At 38.0% G+C, this 23,653-nt stretch overlaps 1 protein-coding gene across 1 annotated transcript; it reads left to right on the top strand.

Moving 5' to 3' along the window:
* The first annotated feature begins 4,951 nt into the window (after positions 1–4,951).
* On the top strand, positions 4,952–10,279 carry LOC141899136 (uncharacterized). Its single transcript, XM_074785291.1, has one exon. It carries the CDS (start codon positions 4,952–4,954, stop codon positions 10,277–10,279), a length of 5,328 nt encoding a protein of 1,775 aa, XP_074641392.1.
* Positions 10,280–23,653: the final 13,374 nt, after the last annotated feature.

Genomic DNA, 23,653 nt, shown 5'->3' with positions numbered 1-23,653 from the left:
TCGGTCTCTGGGCAAAAGGCTCAGGGAGTCCTTTGTCCCGGTCCCGGGGGCGCCGATCTCAAGGAGTTTGGAACTCCTGTTTGACAAAATTACATTTAGTTCATTGACCGAATTATTGGTGGAATGGACAGTGCTCTTTTGGTCACCTTAATTCGTGCGGCTGGGACAACTTTTCCTGGAGCCAGGATTGACATAACTAGAATTGAGCATTTTCTACTGAAGTCATTAAAACGCAAACAAATTTAAACAGAAAAATAATGCAAATCTAATTCTGGATATGATAAAAACTGCTGTTTGTGATTAGATTTAAAGCTGTTCCGTGCAGGAAAATTAGGGGTAAACATCTTTTACGATAGATCAATGAATTAAAAGTGATGATATAGATCCATAGAAAGTTTTCCTTTGTTATTTCTTCAATTATTCAGGATTTGCTACGTAAACTAGAAGCAAACACATTCCTTCCATCCTAACCCCTCTATCCATCGATCCCACAGCTGTATTTCTCTTTGACCCTGTAATTATTGGTACTGATTCAGGGGTTCCTGACACTGAATACAGGATGTACAGGGGTGTCCCGGGTTCGAACCCGGTAATTACTGATACTGATTCAGAGTGGTAAATTCATTTAACGTTGAGTACCTCAGGAGTACTGACACTTGTTGACCGGTTAGAAGCGAGTGTTGAGCTGCCGAAGAGTAATTACGAAATTAGCGATCTTTTTGATCGTCACTATATCCATCAGGGGTGGATCCAGACCGTATTGCCCAATACGGTTTAAAATTTTAAGTGCCCTTCGAAATTCCTCGGCAATATTTTTTGACGGTATGTATATTTCATCCCCCGCTAATTTGATATTTCCACTGATGATCGGTTTGATTTTTATATGCAGAAGCAGAGTCCTGGAATAGTAAACTTTGCCTTTAAAAGTGGCACCCAGTATCCTGTGATAGCACTTTTTGGTCCGAAAGTTTATTTTCCTTCTTTTGGTGTTAACATTTCATGATTAATTACATGAGATTGTTTCTCTTGTAAAAATCATTGTTTTTATTTTCTTCATGCTTTCGGTAAATGTAGCCGATGACCTCCTGAGGGAGAACTGGAGAATACATGCATCTGTAAATTCAGTGAAAGCACCGGTACTGTCGATATATTTAGACAATACGTTAAGATAGAGTAGAAATTCATTACCCATTGCAATACTAGAATGATATTATCTCATTCAGGTTTTATAAGTCGTATCATGGACTCTAAACGTGGTTCGAGCGACCCAAACATGTATCTTCGTTCCGCTTAGTAGTATAATTGTCTGTAAAAATTAACACAGTGTCGTCGCACCTGAGTGAAATTATCTTTGACCACTAAAATGGAAATCAATTAAATCTACCAAAGTGTACTCGTATTTCTGAAATGCCTATGTACAAAATGTATATAAATGAATTATTACCATAAAATAAATACTTTGGAAGACCGGCAAACCGTAACCATTGATACTCTCCGTTTTGTAACAATATATGATATAAAATATCCACATCAAGAATAGGAAATAGAGTCATATTTACAGTAACATCATTTAAAAACTAACAATAATAATGTTGATTCATTACGAGTAAGTTCTGACAGAAACTGCGCGAGTTAGAAACATCATTGAATTTGAGTTATATAAATTAATGATTAATTGATTAGCGTTAAATCGTTTCGTGATTTGTGATGTGATAAAATGTGTTTGTGTGATTTATAATACTGCTAGAATTCATCTCAAACCTAATAAAACCACTGTAGCGACAATAGAATCGTACACAGACTTCATATTCTTGAAAAAAAACTAAATATTCTAGCCTAAGTTGTATTTTCACTGGACGTAAACCCACCTGATGATGGCTGTGTTAGTCAACAGCCGAAACGTTGTGGTTTCATTCTAATAAATTATCTCATATAAAATTTGAATTGTGGGATTTCTTTAATTAAACTACAATATGCACGGATTAGAGTTTTTCATTCGACGACAACTGGACGTAAAATCTGAGGGTTTCTGTGTGAAACCAGTTTGGAACTCGTATGATTGAATGAAACTAGAAATCAACGGTTATTTCAGTGAATTTCTACAGTAAAATTTTGCGAAAAAATATTCACGAATTTCTCGTCCAAGCAGAAGATATATGTAAAAATTTATTGAGTAATTACACATAAGAAAGAGGGCGGATATATCTAAAATAAATTCATTTTTGTCGGCGGGTAGAGGGATCAGTATTGTAATAGCGTTTGGCAGTGTAAACATCGCGAATGCTAGTGAAACTGTGACAAGCATTATTGTTGTACGTTTTGCTTTTGTTGTTTTCTTATCGGACGAAACCATTTTTGAACCTCTAAATAACTGAATTATTATGACAACATTTGATGAAATTATCAACGATAAGGGTATGATATAAACATGTATAGTATATGACATAAAAAATATGAATTGCTGAAAGAGGGCATAGTAACATCCGAAGACCTCGTCAGAAAACTTCATTATTATAGCTGGGTAAATACCGACAACTAGTGAATTCATCGTGAAAATGAAAACAATGACACATCGAGCGAATCTCGGTGTACATATCAAACGAGATGTGAACGGGAAGAGCACAACTGCCGCACGTTCTAGAGATATCGCCACTATGAACCAGGCGCTGCTTGAAGCCATACAATCCATCAGAGATTCATAGAGTTTACAACCGAACAGTGAAGTCATCAGGTATATCGGTCCAGTTTTTAGATTCAAGAGAACAAACTGTAAAACAGGCATCAGTGATAAACCGAAACAAGCCATAAAATCACTGACTGACAAAACGATCAGATAGTTAGCGTAAGATAAACTGCGAAATCTACGACTTAGCATTATCATGGTTGTAGCCGCGTTTCCAAAGGTTCCTAACAGGAAAGCGACCGGTAGAATGATCAGTGATGCAGTACGGTAGATTCCAGACCTGTTTGCGACTGATAATAGAACGATGTAATTGGCGTAAGATCTCGCAATTTGTATCTGAGTAGAATAATTCATAGTTCCAGGAGAAACGATCCTCGAGTATCTATCACTAATCTCAGTGTCGAGTTAAACTGGAGACACGCGTGCCTCCAATTAATCTGTGTGGTACAGAAAATAATTTCATTCGATTTAGATTTCTAAGGTTTTCAGAAATGAAAGACGAAAATGAAAATCAATTCTCTGAAATTTGACACATTGTGTATCATACATTCATTAAGCAGATCATTCCACGACTCTATAAGAGTTTTGTAGTCACCAAATTGATGTGCGAAAACATGACTATGAATCCACCCTTTGATAGAAATATTACTGCATTTTCAAAGTATATTGCTGGGATATTGTAGGATCTAAGCTTCCACAAAACTTCATCTATGAGCCTCGTTGTAATTTCCTGTATTTTTGCTTGTTGAGGATTTCAGAAAATAAAAACTAAGGTACTCTGTATCGTGCATTAATACAGAGTACGTTTGTTTTATTCTATTTTCTGAAATCCGCAAAAATACAGGAAATTACAACGTTCTTTATAAATTGTGTAATTCATACACAATATTGAATGCTGGTCACATCAAAAATAAACTTTTGCAATTTTCTGATATAGCAATCTTCTGACTCTAGGACTCAAGCCATGGTCATCATACCATGACGTCATTGTTACCTATTAAGCTAATTCGGTTGTTTGGTGGCGATCATTAAATTCTAATCATAACAGACGCTTCGGTTTGTATTAAATCAGATTTGATTGTTTTGAAAAACTAAATATAGATATATACACTGGACGTAGAATGTAATAGTTAGTATAATATTTCTTAATTTATCTCCTTTAAAACGAACAGTTTTTATGAATTATAAATTACAAGTGAGCCATTCAGTACATTCGAGGGTTTACTCGAATTGGAGGCTCGTTGCCCTCAAAAATTCAAGTACAAATAAAAAGATACAAAAATTTATTAATAACTGAATTATTATAACAAAATTTGATGTTATGATAAAAGATAACGGTATAATATAAACGTGTGTTACATAAGACATAAAAAATATGAATTGTTGATATATTTCATAGTAACAACCGAGTAAGTGCGAAGAAAACTTCATAATTACTGATGGGTAAATACCAATTATCAATGCATTCATTACAAAAATAATCCCAATGGTGTAGCGGGCAAATCTCGGTGTACATATCAAACGAGATGTGAACGGAAAGAGAACAACTGCTGCTCGTTCTAGAGAGATCGCTACTATTAACCAAGCGCTGCAAGCTCCCATACAATCCATTAGAGATTTATACCATCGACAACTGATCAGTGAATTCATCATGTATACTGGCCTGGTGTTTCGATGCAAGAGAACAAACTGTAAAACGGGCATCAGCGTAAAATCGAAACAAACCATCAAATCACTGAAAGACAAAACGATCAGATAGTTAGCGTAAGATAAACTGCGGAATTTGCGACTTATCATTATCAGGAAAGTAGCTGAATTTCCGAAGGCTCCTGACAGGAGAAAGACAGCCAGAATGACCAATGATACAGTACGAGAGATTCCAGACCTATTTTCAACAGACATCAGTACAGTAATTGCTGTAAGATCTCGCAACTTGCATCTGAGTAAAATTCATTATTCGAGTTAACTGCAGGAGCGCATATCCAATTACTCCGAATGGAAAATAATTTCACTAAATTTAGATCTCTACATAATTATACTCGGTTTAAAGCCCTATGTTTCGAAAGTTCGGTTACTAAGCCGCTCATCTGGTTTGTGTTTATATATTTACTGTGGATGACATCTTGTTTATGTTTATTCTCCATCTATGTGAAATAAAATCAGTCACTTCCAAGGTTTCGTAGTAACCAGACGTGTTGCTTCTTTCTCTCGGATCTGTCCCCTCTGGTCGAATCGAACCTTTCACGACATTTTGGTGCCGTGACCAGGATGGGGTCAGAAGGAAGGCTAACGGCAATCAGAAGGGCCCAACGGGGCCAAATGACGAAGATTTTCGGAAAAACGGAAGAAAAACTAGCAGAGATTCTACTCGTCGATGAAAGTTCAAGAACTCTGGAAACTGTTCAACCGTTCTCCACTTTAATCGACGCGCTGTTCACAAAATTCGAATATTTACGACAATTAGACCAACAATTAATGGATGAAATCGCTGATGAAACCGAGTTAACTAACACTATAGTTGAATCAGATGATTATCTCACTGAGATACAAATCAAACTCGGTCGATTCAAACTGAACTTGGATAATCTACTAGCGAAGATACCAAAACCACAATCGCTAAACGAATCTGTAAGTACCATCAATCGAAGCAGTACTACCTCAACCGGCAGTAAAAAAGTCAATCTACCAAAATTGGCTCTCCCAAATTTCGATGGTGACATTTTGAAATGGTCTACTTTCTACGATAATTTCATCTCAGCCGTCGATAGCGATCCGCATTTGGACGATATCCAGAAGTTTCAATATTTGGTCGCACAACTCACTGACGAAGCAGCGCGTACCATAGAAGGTCTGCAAATAACTAGCGCTAACTACAAAGAAGCTCTGACGATCTTAGTAGAAAGATACGGTCAACCTCACAAGATCGTGAACGCGTACATCAGAGCTTTATTAGATTTGCAGCCACCGCAGGATCACGAGAGTCTACGCGAATTTTACGATTCTTTGGAAACATATATTCGAGGATTGCGCGCGCTCGGGAAATCGGAAGATGCGTTCGGTGACATACTCGTTCCGGTAGTCTTCGATAAGCTACCGAGTCCCGTCAAAACACAAATTTCACGGGAGCACGGAGACCGCGCCTGGACACTTAAAGAACTACGCGACGCGATCCGAAAGGAAATACAAGCTACACAGGCAGGAGCGAGCTGCGTCAACTTCGATAATGAAAAATTATCCGCTCTTCATATAAGCACTAAAACGAGGAAAAATCCGGCCTCGAAAAACAACAGTTGCGCGTTCTGCAAGGGTCCACATACGGCGTTCTCATGCGATATAATCGTTAACCCAAAAAAGCGACAAGACATCATAAAGGCAAATCGTAAGTGTTATAACTGTTTTGGCAATCACATGGTAACAGCTTGCCAATCGAAATATCGTTGTAAGGTTTGCAAAGGCAAACACCACACTGCTATTCATATAGATCGAAATACTGATACGCATATTGAATCAAAAAATATTCATGTCAATATAGCTCCAACTTCAAGTCCTGTTCTCTTGAAATCGGCTATTGGTCAAATAAATTATGGTTCGAATTCGACCACGGTAAATATCTTGTTTGACGAAGGAGCGCAGTGCTCATTCATCACTAAAAAGTCGGTAAATGAATTAGGTGTCCGATTGGACAAATTTGAAAAGCAAGATGTAAGTATTTCCACCTTTGGTGACAATTCGCCTGGGGCACGTACTCTACGGAGTATAGATTTAAAACTTCGTACGCGTAAAGGCGAAATTGGTTTACGTGCATTAGTTGTACCGGAAATATGTCCACCAATTCAGAACAATGTAAAACTTGCTGTGACAAATCACCCGTACCTTCGAAATTTACCATTAGCACCGTACGTCAACACCAGCAATTGTGAAATTAATCTATTAATCGGTGCTGATTATTACTGGTCGATCGTAGAGAATGAAGTGGTTAGAGGAGCTGGCCCGACAGCTGTCAGTTCCAAACTCGGGTTCCTTCTATCAGGACCCATCAATTTGAATGCGAATACATCGGTACTCCATACTACCTGTCTTTTGAATACTATACATTCAAACGATGAATTCTCAAAATTATCTAACTACTGGGATCTTGAAGTAATTGGCATCAAGGAAACGATTAAATCTGAAACAATGAATTTTGAAACGTATCGAGACAATTACCTTAAACGCGATACCAGTGGTAAATATATAGCGAATTTACCTTGGAAAGAAGATTATCCACCGCTCCCTACCAATTTTGATATTTGTACCGCTAGAACTAGATCTATGGTTAAACGCTTGTCTCCAGAACTGAGGCAGAAATATAATGCGATAATAGCAGAGCAACTTTCACGCGAATTTATTGAGATAGTAGAAAATGATGACAAGAGCCAGGGCCATTACATACCCCACCACTCGGTTAAAAAGGAATCAATCACAACACCGATTAGAATTGTTTATGATTGTAGTTGTAAACAAGGGGATAATCCTAGTTTGAACGACTGTCTCGAAAGCGGTCCTTCATTAATAAATGATCTTGTGCAGATATTAATCCGCTTTCGCACGAATAACGTCGCATTTACAAGTGATATTGAAAAGGCATTTTTAAATGTAAAACTCGGTGAAAACGATAGAAATTTCACAAAATTTCTATGGCTATCAGATCCTACGGATCCCGATAGTCCCTTCAAGGTCTATCGTTTCAAATCAGTACTTTTCGGGTCCACTAGCTCACCATTCATCTTAAATTCTGTAGTGAAAACGCATCTACAGTCCGAAAATACAGAAATCTCAATCGATATGCAATCAAACATATACGTTGATAACGTTCTCAGTGGCTCTCATAACGCTAAAAAAGCAATTGAATATTTTGAAGAAGCCACGAATACTATGAGCAGGGGTGGATTTATTTTGAGATCATGGGCTACAAACGACCCAGAACTAAGATCGTTGATAAAACAACAGGCAATGGGTGAGAATAATGAAATCGTCAATGTCGTAGGGTTACAATGGGATACGATTAGTGATACTCTTCAGTTTTCAAAGGCCATAAAAGACCCAGCTATGTGCACTCAGTCTGTGGTATCTAAGCGGGAAGTTGTGAGCGTAACAGCGTCACTATTTGACCCCCTTGGTCTCCTCTCGCCTGTGCATATTCAAGCTAAAATGTTTATCCAGAAATTGTGGCAATCTAAACAAACTTGGGATGAACCCTTATCTGATGAATTATCATCACTCTGGTTTGAAATACATCAGCAGTTATACGCCTGTCAACATACAGCTATACAAAGACCATATTTTGGTCAACCGACTAGTGAATGTGAACTACACATTTTTGCTGATGCCAGTCCCAATGCTTATGGGGCTGTAGCTTATCTGAAAACTGACAAATCGACTTCAATCATCATGGCAAAATCACGGGTTAAACCATTAAAAGAGGTTACTATCCCTAGACTTGAATTATTGGCAGCACTGATCGCTGCACGGCTCGCGAAATTTATCCGTGATGCATTCGACAAGTCAAATTTAAGTTTAACAAAATGTGTTCTTTGGTCCGATAGTCAGATCACAATACATTGGATTCGGAGTGAGAAGAAATTACCCACATTCGTCGAAAACAGAGTCCGTGAAATTCGGTCTGTCAAATTTGACATAATCAATTATTGTCCTACAAAGGACAACCCTGCTGATCTCTTGACTCGGGGCATCAATACCCAAGACTTGGATAATAGTAGATTATGGTGGTTTGGACCAACTTGGCTGCCTAATGGCGATTGGCCAATTGATCGATTGAATAATTCAACTGTACTATTTTGTTCAGTAAATAATTCTGAATCGCACTCTCAACAGTGTGCAGAATTAGCTAGTACTAATTCTATCTCAGTTCTATCAACCACCGCAACTCCATCAGAACCGTCTGGAATACAAAAAGTAATAGATGTCGAGCAATTCAATTCGCTGAATAAATTACTTCGAGTCACAGCATGTGTACTACGCTTTATTTCTATTATGAAGAAGACATGTCAACCTAGACATAATCATATTACCGTGCCAGAAATACGTTTGGCTCGTACTACGTGGGTTCGCTCTTTGCAAGATGACGAATTTTCAAATGAAATTAAATGTATTCAGAAAGGGGGACGAAGTACCCAATTGACTAAACAATTAAACCTATTCACTGATAAAGAGGGTTTAATTAGATGTGGCGGTCGTTTTCAAAACGCGAATCTTAACTACAACGCTAAGTACCCAATATTATTGCCATCGAAGCACCCATACACAAAATTAGTAATTAGTGACGCCCATAAAATGGTTCTACACAGTGGGTTACAATCAACTTTGTGTTACATACGTCAATCATATTGGATACCAAGAATTAGGAAAATAGTTAGCCCAATTATTAGAAAATGCTCAGTTTGCATTAGACATGATGGTAAATCATATCGTGCGCCAATCACGCCTCCGTTACCTGCCTGTAGACTAAAAGAAGCTCCACCCTTTACCATCACAGGCGTTGATTTCACTGGCCATTTATATTATCGCACGAAACACTCAAAACAGAACAAGGCATACATATGTCTATTTACATGCGCCGTTTCCAGGGCAATACATCTGGAAATAGTCACTGATCTGACGCCTGCTTCCTTTATGAGAGCATTTCGCAGATTTGCCAGCAGGAGGTCGTTGCCAAGTCAATTGATCTCTGATAATGGTTCAACATTTTTGTCTGCAGAAAACGATATCAAAGAAATATTCAAATCAACAAAAGTCAGAAACTTTCTGTCTAACAAACTTGTCACTTGGACATTTATACCGAAACGCGCGCCATGGTTTGGCGGATTTTATGAAAGATTAGTCGGTATAACGAAATACACTTTGAAAAAAGTAGTTGGTCGAGCGTGTATTACCTTGGACGAATTGTCGACTCTAATTATTGAAATAGAGGCTACAATAGACGATCGTCCCTTAACGTACATGACAAATGATGACGATGAGATCATTCCCTTAACTCCATCACATTTAATTTGTGGGAGAATGATTACTCTGTTACCTCAACCGGTAGTTGAAGAAAACGAACTAATTGATCCGAATTTTAACTTACCGCCCATCGGTTTCTCCGACGCGAACAAACGCATGAAATACTTAGACAGTCTTTTCCAAGATTACTGGATACGGTGGCGAAATGAATATTTGCCAACCTTAAGGGAAAACCACTGTCAGACGCTAAAGCGGGGTGGAATTACGGAAAATCATGTCAAAATAGGCGATATAGTGATCGTTCATGATGACTCAAAAAAGAGAATCTTTTGGCAACTCGCTATCATTGAAGGTCTGAACAAGGGCAACGACGGTCTTGTGAGATCCGCGGTAATTCGTACTAAAAACGGAATTACGAATAGACCTCTTAAGAAATTATACCCCTTAGAAATCAATTCTGATAGTGGTGAGAAAATGAATGATGAATCATCGCCACTAATTAGTAATATTCAACCCCCAATGAAAATAAAACGAAATGCAGCATTGAACGCTAGAAATAAAATAAAAAACTGGTGTGACAAACTGGTCGACTAATGCACAGGTTCAGCCTAATCAGAGTAATGCAAACTTAATGTATCGAAGATTTAGTGATTCTGATATGAAATTGGAAATTGATTAATTTCTCATTTTTTACGTAGGCTTATTAACCTCATAGGTATTCCTAATAGCACATAGGCATTATACATCCTATTTTTTCTTCCCGCCGCCGGGAGTGTTTCGAAAGTTCGGTTACTAAGCCGCTCATCTGGTTTGTGTTTATATATTTACTGTGGATGACATCTTGTTTATGTTTATTCTCCATCTATGTGAAATAAAATCAGTCACTTCCAAGGTTTCGTAGTAACCAGACGTGTTGCTTCTTTCTCTCGGATCTGTCCCCTCTGGTCGAATCGAACCTTTCACGACACCCTAAGAGACATAAGTGAAAATCAATTCTCTGAAATTTGACGCACAGTTTTCTATTGAGAGTAATTCGCTTTAACTTCTCATTTAGGCTAATTTAGCTTCTGCAAATAGCGACCTCCCTGAGAGGCGAATTTAGCTTCTGCAGATAGCAGGGGCGGATTCAAGGGGAACAGGGGGAGCGCTCCCCCCTCAAAATTTCAAGGTCCCCTAAAAAAATTTTCATAATTTTTTTTTATTGAAGTAAAATTTGTTATAAAACTAAACCATCCGTAATTGGCTGTTTCAAAAATATAGTTGATGTTTTCCGGTGACTTTCATGGAGGGCTGGGGCTAGACCACTCTTCCCGTTTTCGACTCTTATCTTTGGCTATTTATGTCTAGGATACAGGATTCGCAAAGGCTCCCAGGTGCCACCAGAAAAGCCCAGATAGCTCTAAAATTGCATCAAATTTAGAAAATTTTCTGGGGGAGAGTCCCCCAGACACCCGGCAAGGGCTTCGCACCTGCGGTGCGGTATGTGTCCAGACCTCCGGTGTGACGCTCATAAAGTGCCCATCAAATTTTGCCCTAACTTTACCTGCTCCCCCTCCTTAATTAAACCCTAGATCCGCCCCTGAATAGCGACCTGCCCTTGGCGAATTTAATCTTCTGCAGTTATCGACCTGCCCGGAGAAGCGAATATGGCTTCTGCCACTCAACTAGTCGAGGAGCCACCGGGCTCGACTGGGGTACTATTCTTTGGCTATAAAGGCGTGTCTTTCACAGAAAAATGTGTGATTTTAATCAGCAGAAAATATCAAAAGACCCGTCCGGAACGGAGAGTATATGCGGCGCCCGAGTCTCCAGCAACACTGGGGGGCCGGGCCGCCACGCCTGAATTTGTGTGCTATGCCTAGGGAGGGGATAGTGACACTACTCCAGGATGCTGACTCGTGCCAGGGATCGATGAAGGTGAGGCTCCCGGCGCGGTGGGCCCGCCATCGCCAGGGCCCAGTCGCGGTGTCCCACGCGGGTGGGGGGTCGGTGAACCTAGAGAGCTATTACGCAATACTGGTCGAGAGCAATTCGAGAAGAGGATATAATATCATCTCGAATGTGATGACGGCGCAATACGGATTTCGAAACAGCACCCACGGGCTTCGTTTGTCCCCGCGCCCCGGCCGCTAGCCACGCCCCTAGTCCAAATTGTCCGCACAACTTGGTCCGGTCCCGATGCCCAATGAGATGGCGCTAGCGGACGGTTGTCATTAGTTCCAAGACGAGTTTGTCGATGACGTCATACATAAATAATAACATAACCACGTGCGTGCATGATGAGGGGAACAAATTCAAATACAAAGACTTTATTTAACCAATTCTGTGCGCCAAATTGCATAATCATAAATAAATTGACGCAATCTTTACCTCCGTTATCATCTTTTGATGATTCTTTGTTCAACATTATTCAACAAGGAATATCCACTAAATTAATTATTTTGGTATGTAAATAAACAAAATGAATTATTTACTTACGAAGAAAATGTTTATTTTCTTGCAAGACTTATAATGATGAATACAACTAGTAGGCTATGTAATCTAATTATATGGAGCCTGGGATCCAGTCATCAAACTGAAGGATGAAAAAAGACGTGTTATTAGATGCCAGTTTAACACAGTTGAACTCCATAAAATAGATCAGTTCTTCAATTCGTCTTCAATTTACTATGATACGTGAAACTCTAGCTTCAAATCTGCTTAAGAAAATTCAAGACCCTGTCCTATTTCAGTATCATGAACCAACTGATAACTTATCATTAGAGATTTCAGAAAAATAAAACATAAAACACGAAACAAAACATTTTTTATTTTTCTTCTTGAAGCCTTATTATTACATAGAGTTTGATTCAGCTCACCCGCACCGTCTTTTGCAATAAAGGGAAGAATGGATTAAAAAACGATGTTTTGTTCAACTGCCTGTGCTTTCTGGTTCTAATAAGACTTTTATCAGGTATGTTCGTTCCACCAAAACTGACTTAGCTAGGCCACCGTCTGATCAAATTCCCGGATTATTTAGATATCAATCCGGCTGTGATGATAAGAGTCCAGCGGCGGATCCAGGATTTCATGGAGGGGTGCACAAATTCAAATAGGGATCTGGGGGGTCCTCCCCCAGAGAATTTTTCAAAATTAGACGCGCGTAGACGCGTTCTGGGCACAATCAGAGTATGAAACAACATGAACGACGTAGGACTGCCGTAAAAAAGCGCTGGTAAACGAAGACATAAGTTTACGCATTTTCAGGGATTTTTCACATGCCGTCAGTCCATAAAAAATTAGGGAGGACTTTAGGGGGTGCCCCCCTGGATCCGTCGCTGGATTCGGCCCTCCGAATCAATGCAATGGGTTCGAACCCGCCACTCCACTACGTTTGTAGACATTTTATTCCATATTCCGATAGATGGCGCTTGTGAAATGTGGTACACCACAAATATTTACAACGGTTAATTCTAGCTATTTGATAGTTTATCGAAATTCCAATAGGTGGCGATAATAGTTATATGTATACATGTAATTGTATCGTACAGTCCTATTTAACTTCAAATCAACATTAGGACCATTCCCAGTATAAGTGGTATCTACGTTCGAACCCAGAACACTCTTACATGTCCTTTTTGTCTGCATCAGGACCACTCTAAATAAATACTGGGACACCCCGGCTGATCGTCTATTTCAGCATCAGGGCCTATCAGAAACAGCTCGAGCAACTATCGATGGAGTTCGTATCTGACACAGTTATTTTTCAGTTAAATTAATTATTCCATTAATGGCAGGGAATCAGTGTCCAAAATGCCGGTTGATAGCTGCATAAATAGTCAAATAAATGAAAGTCTCTGAGACCTTAAGAGTAATCAGACAAGATCAGTCTGATTACTCAAAGCCAAGAGAAAGGTGTCGATCTGTTGCCTGGACCCCAGACATTCTATCTGAAAGGGGGTGAGTGGAGGGTTCAAGCTGTGTTTTGGAAGAGCCAGTACTTCAGATTATGTAGAAGGTCTAAAGTCTAAACGAGTATCTGAAGGGTATGGGTGGGTACTGGAGTATCCTCAGCAGATAGGGTAGTGCCAAGCTGCGGCAGATTGATACATGCATAATTTATGAGTAATCAGACTGATAACTTTAATAAAAGAAAGTCTCCACATCAGAATGGTTTGAAGTCCTCATTTTACATTGGATCCTTAGTTAAATACAAATCTTATGGTTGAAAGTGAAATTGTCGTATTATCAAAATATGGATCGATGTAAATTAACCGGGACATGCTGGAAATCTGATCGTAATAAACGGTTTTCGTCCTAAACACAATCGTATTAATGAGGTTCAACTGTCGTCTCGTTTCATTTAATTCACTTCCAGAGAAAAAAGAATCCATGTACAATAGACTTGACTAACTCGAATCAATTAAGACAAGGTGATAACTGTCGCCTGCAGATAAAAGAATTTCAATGCAATAGTTCAATGTCTTTATGTCCAAGTTGATGTAAGCTTGGAGAATCATTACTCCAAGATAAAGTGACTGGACTTGAAGTGATTCTAGTTAACAGAGTCCACCGTACATTATATAAAGAAAAAATAACACATACGATTTGTAGGGAACAACTGACCACTAATGATACTGATGTTAAAACAACTAGTGGTTAGTAGTTCAAATGGTATTGATAAACAATAGTTCAACAGATAATCAAACACCATAAAATCAATGTATTCATCAATATAATAATCAAACAAGTCATGAGCAAACTGAGTATCTTGACTTAAGAGTTTAACATCCTCAGAATGAGATGCAACACAAAAACAATCATTTTAAAGAAATAAATGTATTTACAAAAACAAACGCAAAGTCACATGTACATACTCTCCACATATACAGTGCATTCACTGTAACAAAACGCTAAACCAAAGTTTGACATCCTCAATTATCATTTACAAAATAATTTAACCAGCACAACAAAAACAAGAGAAGCCCTTTGAAATGTATGCAATTAAAACGTTAAGTCGCAGCAAATCAGTAATAAATAACCCACAATCAGATTCAACAACAAACCAGCCAATCAAACCATCAGTTCATATCTATTTTCCAATAGATGTACAATGTGTATTTATATTCAACCTATACTTGAAGCTATCAGCCTCGGAGAAATTGGTTGGCATCTCTGGAACTAGGCTAACTCGCAGTAACAAAAACTGAAAGTCCTGATTTGACGGAGAAATTGTTCGGCATTTCTGGAACTATGATAACTCGCGGTAACAAACACTGAAAGTCCCAATTTGACGGAGAAATTGGTTGGCATCTCTGGAACTACGCTAACTAGCGGTAACAAACACTGAAAGTCCCAATTTGACAGAGAAATTGGTCGGCATCTACGGAACTGCGCTCACTCGTGGTAACAATCACTGAAATCCCGAATTGATGGAGAAATTGGTCGGCATCTACGGAACTGCGCTAACCCGTGGGTAACAATCACTAAAAGTCCCGAATTGACGGAGAAATTGGTTGGCATCTCTAATCTGATCTTTTCCACAAGCTCAATACTACAATGACAAAACACAAAATATGAATAATGATATCATTTTTAAGACTCTTCTCCAAAGATAATTTTCAACTATACCTGATTAATAGTCAATTCAGAGTCACGACATCGACCTGGAGAAATTCACTCAACACTTCCAGAACTTTGATGTTTCCCTTTCCTCTAGTATTACATGTCTTTACCAACAACGACCACAACAAACAGACAGACCACTGGCTACAACAGAAATACATGAAATAAAAGTAACCAGCTTCATTGAGTCTGCTGTTCCTACCATGAAATTCATATCGGGTTTAATTATACCTGATTTATAGTCAAATCAGACTCATGACTTGGACCTTGAGAAATTTGCTGAACGCTTCGTGAACTCCGATGTGTTCCTTTCCTCTCTACCAACAACCAACGAACAGACAAACCACTGGCTACAACAGAAATACATAGAATAAAAGTAACCAGCTTCATTGATCTTCCTGTCATCTGATATTGTACAGCCAACCACAAGCTCAAAACTACAATGTACACAAAAATTGAATAATTCTTAAAAAAAGAAATTTCAATTTTACCTGATTTATAGTCAATTCAGACTCATGGCACCTTAAATACTGCTCTGCACAACTGGAACAATCCCGAATGGCGGTTCCCATCAATCCTTTGGTATTTTGTACTTGACGACCAAATCAATACACACTACAATAAGATAACATGCAATTACATGTTATAACTAACTTACCGTCCTAGTTGAAACATTATTATCTACAAAACAATTTATAGCAATATATATTTTACCTGATTTATAGTCTTGACTTAGCGAAATTTCTCAGAACCTCACACACTTTCGGTATCATCTTGAACTTTCTGTTTGAGGGGTGGAGATTTCCTACGATCTCTGCTGACAACAGACACCAGTTCAACGCTTCTCTTTCTGGGACTTTCTTCTTCCTCTTTTCTCTCATTTTACTCATTAATATTTAACTATGCAACACTTTTCATTTTTTCAACTTAATAAAATTGACATTATGTTTTTCTTTACATCATCGTTGTTGGATATTGTACAAGAAATGACACAAAAATACCTTCTTTAATTTTAAACTCACAGCTGTTTGTAAATTATTTCCACACACAAAGATGGCATGCTGCATGCTGATCAATTTGTTTACCATGCGCATGGATCCGCGGGTGTGCCAGTGCTGTTTTGTGCAAGTGATGCAACGGTGCAAGTGCAAAGCGGGACGTCGAGTGCAAAGTGGGACATCAAGTGCAAAGTGAGACGTCAATTGTTTTTGCAAGTGTTTATGATGATTAACCATCTTTCTGAGATGTTTAAAGCAATAAGAATGCTAACGGTTTTTTACACTGTCAAACTTATTTACCTTATCAAAGTTTTAGACCCTGATATTTTTATCACTCACTAACGTGGAGTAATAATCAGTGCTAGTGCTGTAAGTCACTGAACATTCATTGTTTTTTATGCCACAATTGTACTTGACAATCTAAGGAGCAATCTTCAACACGTATATCACCAAAATTAATTGATTCTCAAACTATATACCCAGTATGTGAAAATCTACTTCACAAATCTAACCGGCAGAAACAGCGTTACAATCTAATATGGCCACCAGTCAGCAATCTTGACCCAAAATACCACCAAAATAAATAGACTCATCGAGCTATATAACAAAGACATTATAAGTGAAAATGAATAATCTACTACAAATTTTACCATGTATGAGAGAAGCAGCATTGCAATTCAATATGGCCACCAGTCAGCAATCTTGCCTGCGAATACCACCAAAATCAATAGGGTTCTGGAGCTATACACCAAACATGTAATACGTGAAATTGAATACTTTACTTTTAAGTTGCAGCCTGTAGAATGGGAATGGTGAATTTTTGGATCCAATATGGCTGCCTATCAGCAATCTTGAACCAAAAACAATAAGCTTCTTGAAAAATATATCATACAGGTTACGTGGATGAGAAAACGAATACTCTATGAAAAATTGTACCCTGTATGACACAAACAGTGTTACAATTCAATATTGCTGCCAGTCAGCAATCTTGAACGTGAATATCACCACAATCAATAGGCTTAGAGTGTCAGCAGCAATCAGTGATGTAAGTCACTGACAATTCAGTCCATGTCACACTTCTTTTTGACATTTTGAGGAAGATAAGGGTAGGAGGAACTCCAAGACAATTCAGTCAATACTGCATGTCGTCTTGACATTTGAAGAAGGTAAGGGAAGGAGAACACTCCAAGACTCAATATCAGCTTGGCCTGGAGTCACTGACAATTCAGTCAATATCACATGTTGTCTTGACATTTGAAGAAGGTAAGGGAAGGAGAACACTCCAAGACTCAATATCAGCTTGGCCTGAAGTCACTGACAATTCAATCAATATCGCATGTCGTTTTGACATTTGAAGAAGGTAAGGAAAGGAGAACACTCCAACACTTAATATCAGCCTGGCCTGAAGTCGCTGATTATTCAGTCAATGTTACAGTTCGTATTGACATTTGAAGGAGGTAAGAGAAAATATTGATTCAACAGTTATTTTCCCACTTTCAGGGTTTTTGAACATTAAACGAGAAATTTCAATCAATCCTATTCTGGAAACCACAGCAAAAGAACTACATCAACTCATTCAATATCACCCCTAAACAGAGTGCAATGAGTAAACATGGAGAAGGAACTTGCGAGTTTTTTAGATGTTCATAATGTGTATTTTGATAATGTAATAATGTTATAATTCATGATGTAATAATGTTTTAATGTAATAATGGAAGAAGGCACGGGACAGAAATACAATTCTCATTATCACCCCTAAGACACAGTGTAATAGTTAACACGCAGCAGCAAGGAGCAGTATTTGAATAAAGCAGCAATCGATGTTGTAAGTCGCTGACAATTCAGTCAATATCGAATGTCGTCTTGACATTTGAAGAAGGTAAGGGAAGGAGAACACTCCAAGACTCAATATCAGCCTGGCCTGAAGTCACAATTTGCCAGCATCTATAGGAAACATAATCAATCCCAATTCACCGGCATATATTACAATATATACACAGAACCAACACCATCGACATTTCAATGATTCAACCACCATAAAGCTATCGGCATTAAATATTTATATATTTAAAACGTAAAGTCGCAATAAGGACGATCAGGAAACATAATCAATCCCAATTCACCGACATTTATCACAATATATACAATGTACCAACACCAGCGACATTTCAAAGATTCAACCACCACAAAGCTATCGATATATAGCTGTTTTGAATATTTATACATTTAAAACGTAAAGTCGCAATAAGGACGATCAGGAAACATGATCAATCCCATTTCACCGACATATATTACAATATATACAATGTACCATCACCAGTGACGTTTCAATGATTGAACCACCACAAAGCTACCGATGGATAGCTGCTTTTAATATTTATACATTTAAAACGTAAAGTCGCAATAAGGACGATCAGGAAACATGATCAATCCCATTTCACCGACATATATTACAATATATATACACAGAACCAACACCAGCATTATTTCAATGATTCAACCACCACAAAGCTACCGATGGATAGCTGTTTTGAATATTTATACATTTAAAACGTAAAGTCGCAATAAGGACGATCAGGAAACATGATCAATCCCATTTCACCGACATATATTACAATATATATACACAGAACCAACACCAGCATTATTTCAATGATTCAACCACAACAAAGCTACCGATGGATAGCTGTTTTGAATATTTATACATTTAAAACGTAAAGTCGCAATAAGGACGATCAGGAAACATGATCAATCCCATTTCACCGACATATATTACAATATATACAATGTACCAACACCAGTAACATTTCAATGATTCAACCACCACAAAGCTATCAATGGATAGCTGCTTTGAATATTTATACATTTAAAACGTCAAGTCGCAATAAAGATGATCAGGGAGCAAAACTCGCCAAAACTAAATATCACCCCAAAACAGTGTATTAATTAACACGCAACAGCAAGCAGCAGTATTTAAGGAGGTCATCAGTGTTGTACCACACTGAAAATTCAGTTTGTTTGTCACGTTTCTACATGACAGTTGAAGAAGGAAGGAGGAGACTCCTGAACTCAATATCACCCCAAAACAGAGTCTATTAATTAACACCCAGCACCAAGCAGCAGTATTAAAGGAGGTCATCAGTGTTGTAACGCACTGACAATTCAGTTCGTTTGTCATGTTTCTACATGACAGTTGAAGAAGGAAGGAGGAGACTCCTGAAATCAATATCACCCCAAAACAGAGCCAGCAGCAAGCAGCAGTATTTAAGGAGGATGATTCATGATGTTATAATGTTTAATGTAATAATTCTTATTGTAATAATGTTTAATGTAATAATTCAAGAAGTTCATGGAAGGTGGTAAGAATTTACACCCAGCAGCAAGCAGCAGTATTAAAGGAGGTCATCAGTGTGGTAACACACTGACAATTCAGTTCGTTGTCACGTTTCTACATGACAGTTGAAGAAGGAAGGAGAAGACTCCTGCGATCAATATCACCCCAAAACAGAGCCAGCAGCACGCAGCAGTATTAAAGGAGGTCATCAGTGTTGTAACGCACTGACAATTCAGTTCGTTTGTCACGTTTCTACATGACAGTTGAAGAAGGAAGGAGAAGACTCCTGCGATCAATATCACCCCAAAACAGAGCCAGCAGCAAGCAGCAGTATTTAAGGAGGATGATTCATGATGTTATAATGTTTAATGTAATAATTCTTATTGTAATAATGTTTAATGTAATAATTCAAGAAGTTCATGGAAGGTGGTAAGAATTAACACCATCAGCAAGCAGCAGTATTAAAGGAGGCCATCAGTGTTGTAACGCACTGACAATTCAGTTCGTTTGTCACGTTTCTACATGACAGTTGAAGAAGGAAGGAGAAGACTCTTGAACTCAATATCACCCCAAAACAGAGTGTATCAATTAACACCCAGCAGCAAGCAGCAGTATTAAAGGAGGCCATCAGTGTTGTAACGCACTGACAATTCAGTTCGTTTGTCACGTTTCTACATGACAGTTGAAGAAGGAAAGAGGAGATCTTGATCTCAATATCACCCCAAAACAGAGTGTATTAATTAACACCCAGCAGCAAGAAGCAGTATTAAAGGAGGTCATCAGTCTTGTAACACACTGACAAATCAGTTTGTTTGTCACGTTTCTATATGACAGTTAACAACCTTCAGGTGCAAGGAACCAAAGTGAAGCAATCAAACAATTGCATCTTTGAGTATAACACTTTTAAAATGCGTAATGTGATAATATTTGCTGATACAGTATACACAGAGAACCAACACCAGCATTATTTCAATGATTGAACCACCACAAAGCTATCGATGGATAGCTGTTTTGAATATTTATACATTTAAAACGTTAAGTCATAATGAGGACGATCAGGAAACATGATCAATCCCATTTCACCGACATATATTACAATATATACAATGTACCAACACCAGCGACATCTCAATGATTCAACCACCACAAAGCTATCGATGGAAAGCTGTTTTGAATATTCATATATTTAAAATGTAAAGTCGCAATAAGGATGACCAGGAAACATAATCAATCCCAATTCACTGACATATATTACGATATATACAATGTACCAACACCAGTGACATTTCAATGATTCAACCACCACAAAGCTATCGATGCATAGCTGTTTTGAATATTTATACATTTAAAACGTTAAGTCGCAATAAGTATGATCACGAAACATGATCAATCCCATTTCACCGACATATATTACAACCTATACAATGTACCAACACCAGCGACATTTCAAAGATTCAACCACCACAAAGCTATCGATCGATAGCTGTTTTGAATATTTATACATTTAAAACGCTAAGTCGCAATAAGGATGATCACAAAACATGATCAATCCCATTTCACCGACATTTATTACAATATATACAATGTACCATCACCAGTGACGTTTCAATGATTCAACCACCACAAAGCTACCGATGGATAGCTGTTTTGAATATTTATACATTTAAAACGTTAAGTCATAATGAGGACGATCAGGAAACATGATCAATCCCAATTCACCGACATATATTACAATATATACAATGTACCAACACCAGCGACATTTCAATGATTCAACCACCACAAAGCTATCGATGGATAGCTGTTTTGAATATTTATACATTTAAAACTCACAAAACATGATCAATCCCATTTCACCGACATATATTACAATATATACAATGTACCATCACCAGTGACGTTTCAATGATTCAACCACCACAAAGCTACCGATGGATAGCTGTTTTGAATATTTATACATTTAAAACTTTAAGTCGCAATAAGGATGATCACAAAACATGATTAATCCCATTTCACCGACATATATTACAATATATACAATGTACCATCACCAGTGACGTTTCAATGATTGAACCACCACAAAGCTATCGATGGATAGCTGCTTTGAATATATTTACATTTAAAACGTAAAGTCGCAATAAGGACGATCAGGAAACATGATCAATCCCATTTCACCGACATATATTACAATATATATACACAGAACCAACACCAGCATTATTTCAATGATTCAACCACCACAAAGCTACCGATGGATAGCTGTTTTGAATATTTATACACTTAAAACGTAAAGTCGCAATAAGGATGATCAGGAAACATGATCAATTCCATTTCACTGACATATATTACAATATATACAATGTACCAACACCAGTAACATTTCAATGATTCAACCACCACAAAGCTATCGATGGATAGCTGTTTTGAATATTTATACATTTAAAACGTAAAGTCGCAATAAGGATGATCAGGAAACATGATCAATCCCATTTCACCAACATATATTACAATATATACAATGTACCAACACCAGTAACATTTCAATGATTCAACCACCACAAAAGCTATCGATGGATAGCTGCTTTGAATATTTATACATTTAAAACGTAAAGTCGCAATAAAGATGATCAGGGAGCAAAACTCGCCAAAACTCAATATCACCCCATAACAGAGTGTAGTAATTAACACGCAACAGCAAGCAGCAGTATTTAAGGAGGTCATCAGTGTTGTACCACACTGAAAATTCAGTTTGTTTGTCACGTTTCTACATGACAGTTGAAGAAGGAAGGAGGAGACTCCTGCACTCAATATCACCCCTGAACAGAGTGTATTTATTAACACGCTGCAGCAAGCAGCAGTATTAAGGGAGGTCATCAGTGCTGTAACACACTGACAATTCAGTTTGTTAGTCACGTTTCTACATGACAGTTGAAGAAGGAAGGAGGAGACTCCTGAACTCAATATCACCCCAAAACAAAGTGTATTAATTAACACCCAGCACCAAGCAGCAGTATTAAGGGAGGTCATCAGTGTTGTAACGCACTGACAATTCAGTTCGTTTGTCATGTTTCTACATGACAGTTGAAGAAGGAAGGAGAAGACTCCTGCGATCAATATCACCCCAAAACAGAGCCAGCAGCACGCAGCAGTATTAAAGGAGGTCATCAGTGTTGTAATGCACTGACAATTCAGTTCGTTTGTCACGTTTCTACATGACAGTTGAAGAAGGAAGGAGAAGACTCCTGCGATCAATATCACCCCAAAACAGAGCCAGCAGCAAGCAGCAGTATTTAAGGAGGATGATTCATGATGTTATAATGTTTAATGTAATAATTCTTATTGTAATAATGTTTAATGTAATAATTCAAGAAGTTCATGGAAGGTGGTAAGAATTAACACCACCAGCAAGCAGCAGTATTAAAGGAGGCCATCAGTGTTGTAACGCACTGACAATTCAGTTCGTTTGTCACGTTTCTACATGACAGTTGAAGAAGGAAGGAGAAGACTCCTGCAATCAATATCACCCCAAAACGGAGCCAGCAGCAAGCAGCAATATTAAAGAAGGCCATCAGTGTTGTAACGCACTGACAATTCAGTTCGTTTGTCACGTTTCTACATGACAGTTGAAAAAGGAAAGAGGAGACTCTTGAACTCAATTTCACCCCAAAACAGAGTGTATTAATTAACACGCAGCAGCAAGAAGCAGTATTAAAGGAGGTCATCAGTCTTGTAACACACTGACAAATCAGTTTGTTTGTCACGTTTCTATATGACAGTTAACAACCTTCAGGTGCAAGGAACCAAAGTGAAGCAATCAAACAATAGCATCTTTGAGTATAACACTTTTAAAATGCGTAATGTGATAATATTTGCTGATACAGTATACACAGAGAACCAACACCAGCATTATTTCAATGATTGAACCACCACAAAGCTATCGATGGATAGCTGTTTTGAATATTTATACATTTAAAACGTTAAGTCATAATGAGGACGATCAGGAAACATGATCAATCCCATTTCACCGACATA

The sequence above is a fragment of the Tubulanus polymorphus genome, chromosome 2 (assembly GCF_964204645.1).
Source record: "Tubulanus polymorphus chromosome 2, tnTubPoly1.2, whole genome shotgun sequence".
In the NCBI taxonomy this organism is placed as follows: Eukaryota; Metazoa; Nemertea; class Palaeonemertea; order Tubulaniformes; family Tubulanidae; genus Tubulanus; species Tubulanus polymorphus.
Note: the sequence above shows the minus strand (reverse complement) of the source record. Positions and strands in the feature narration are given on the sequence as shown.

Bases quoted from the DNA above. Each gene is read 5' to 3' on its own strand.
- LOC141899136 (XM_074785291.1), top strand. From the start codon at position 4,952: ATGGGGTCAGAAGGAAGGCTAACGGCAATCAGAAGGGCCCAACGGGGC.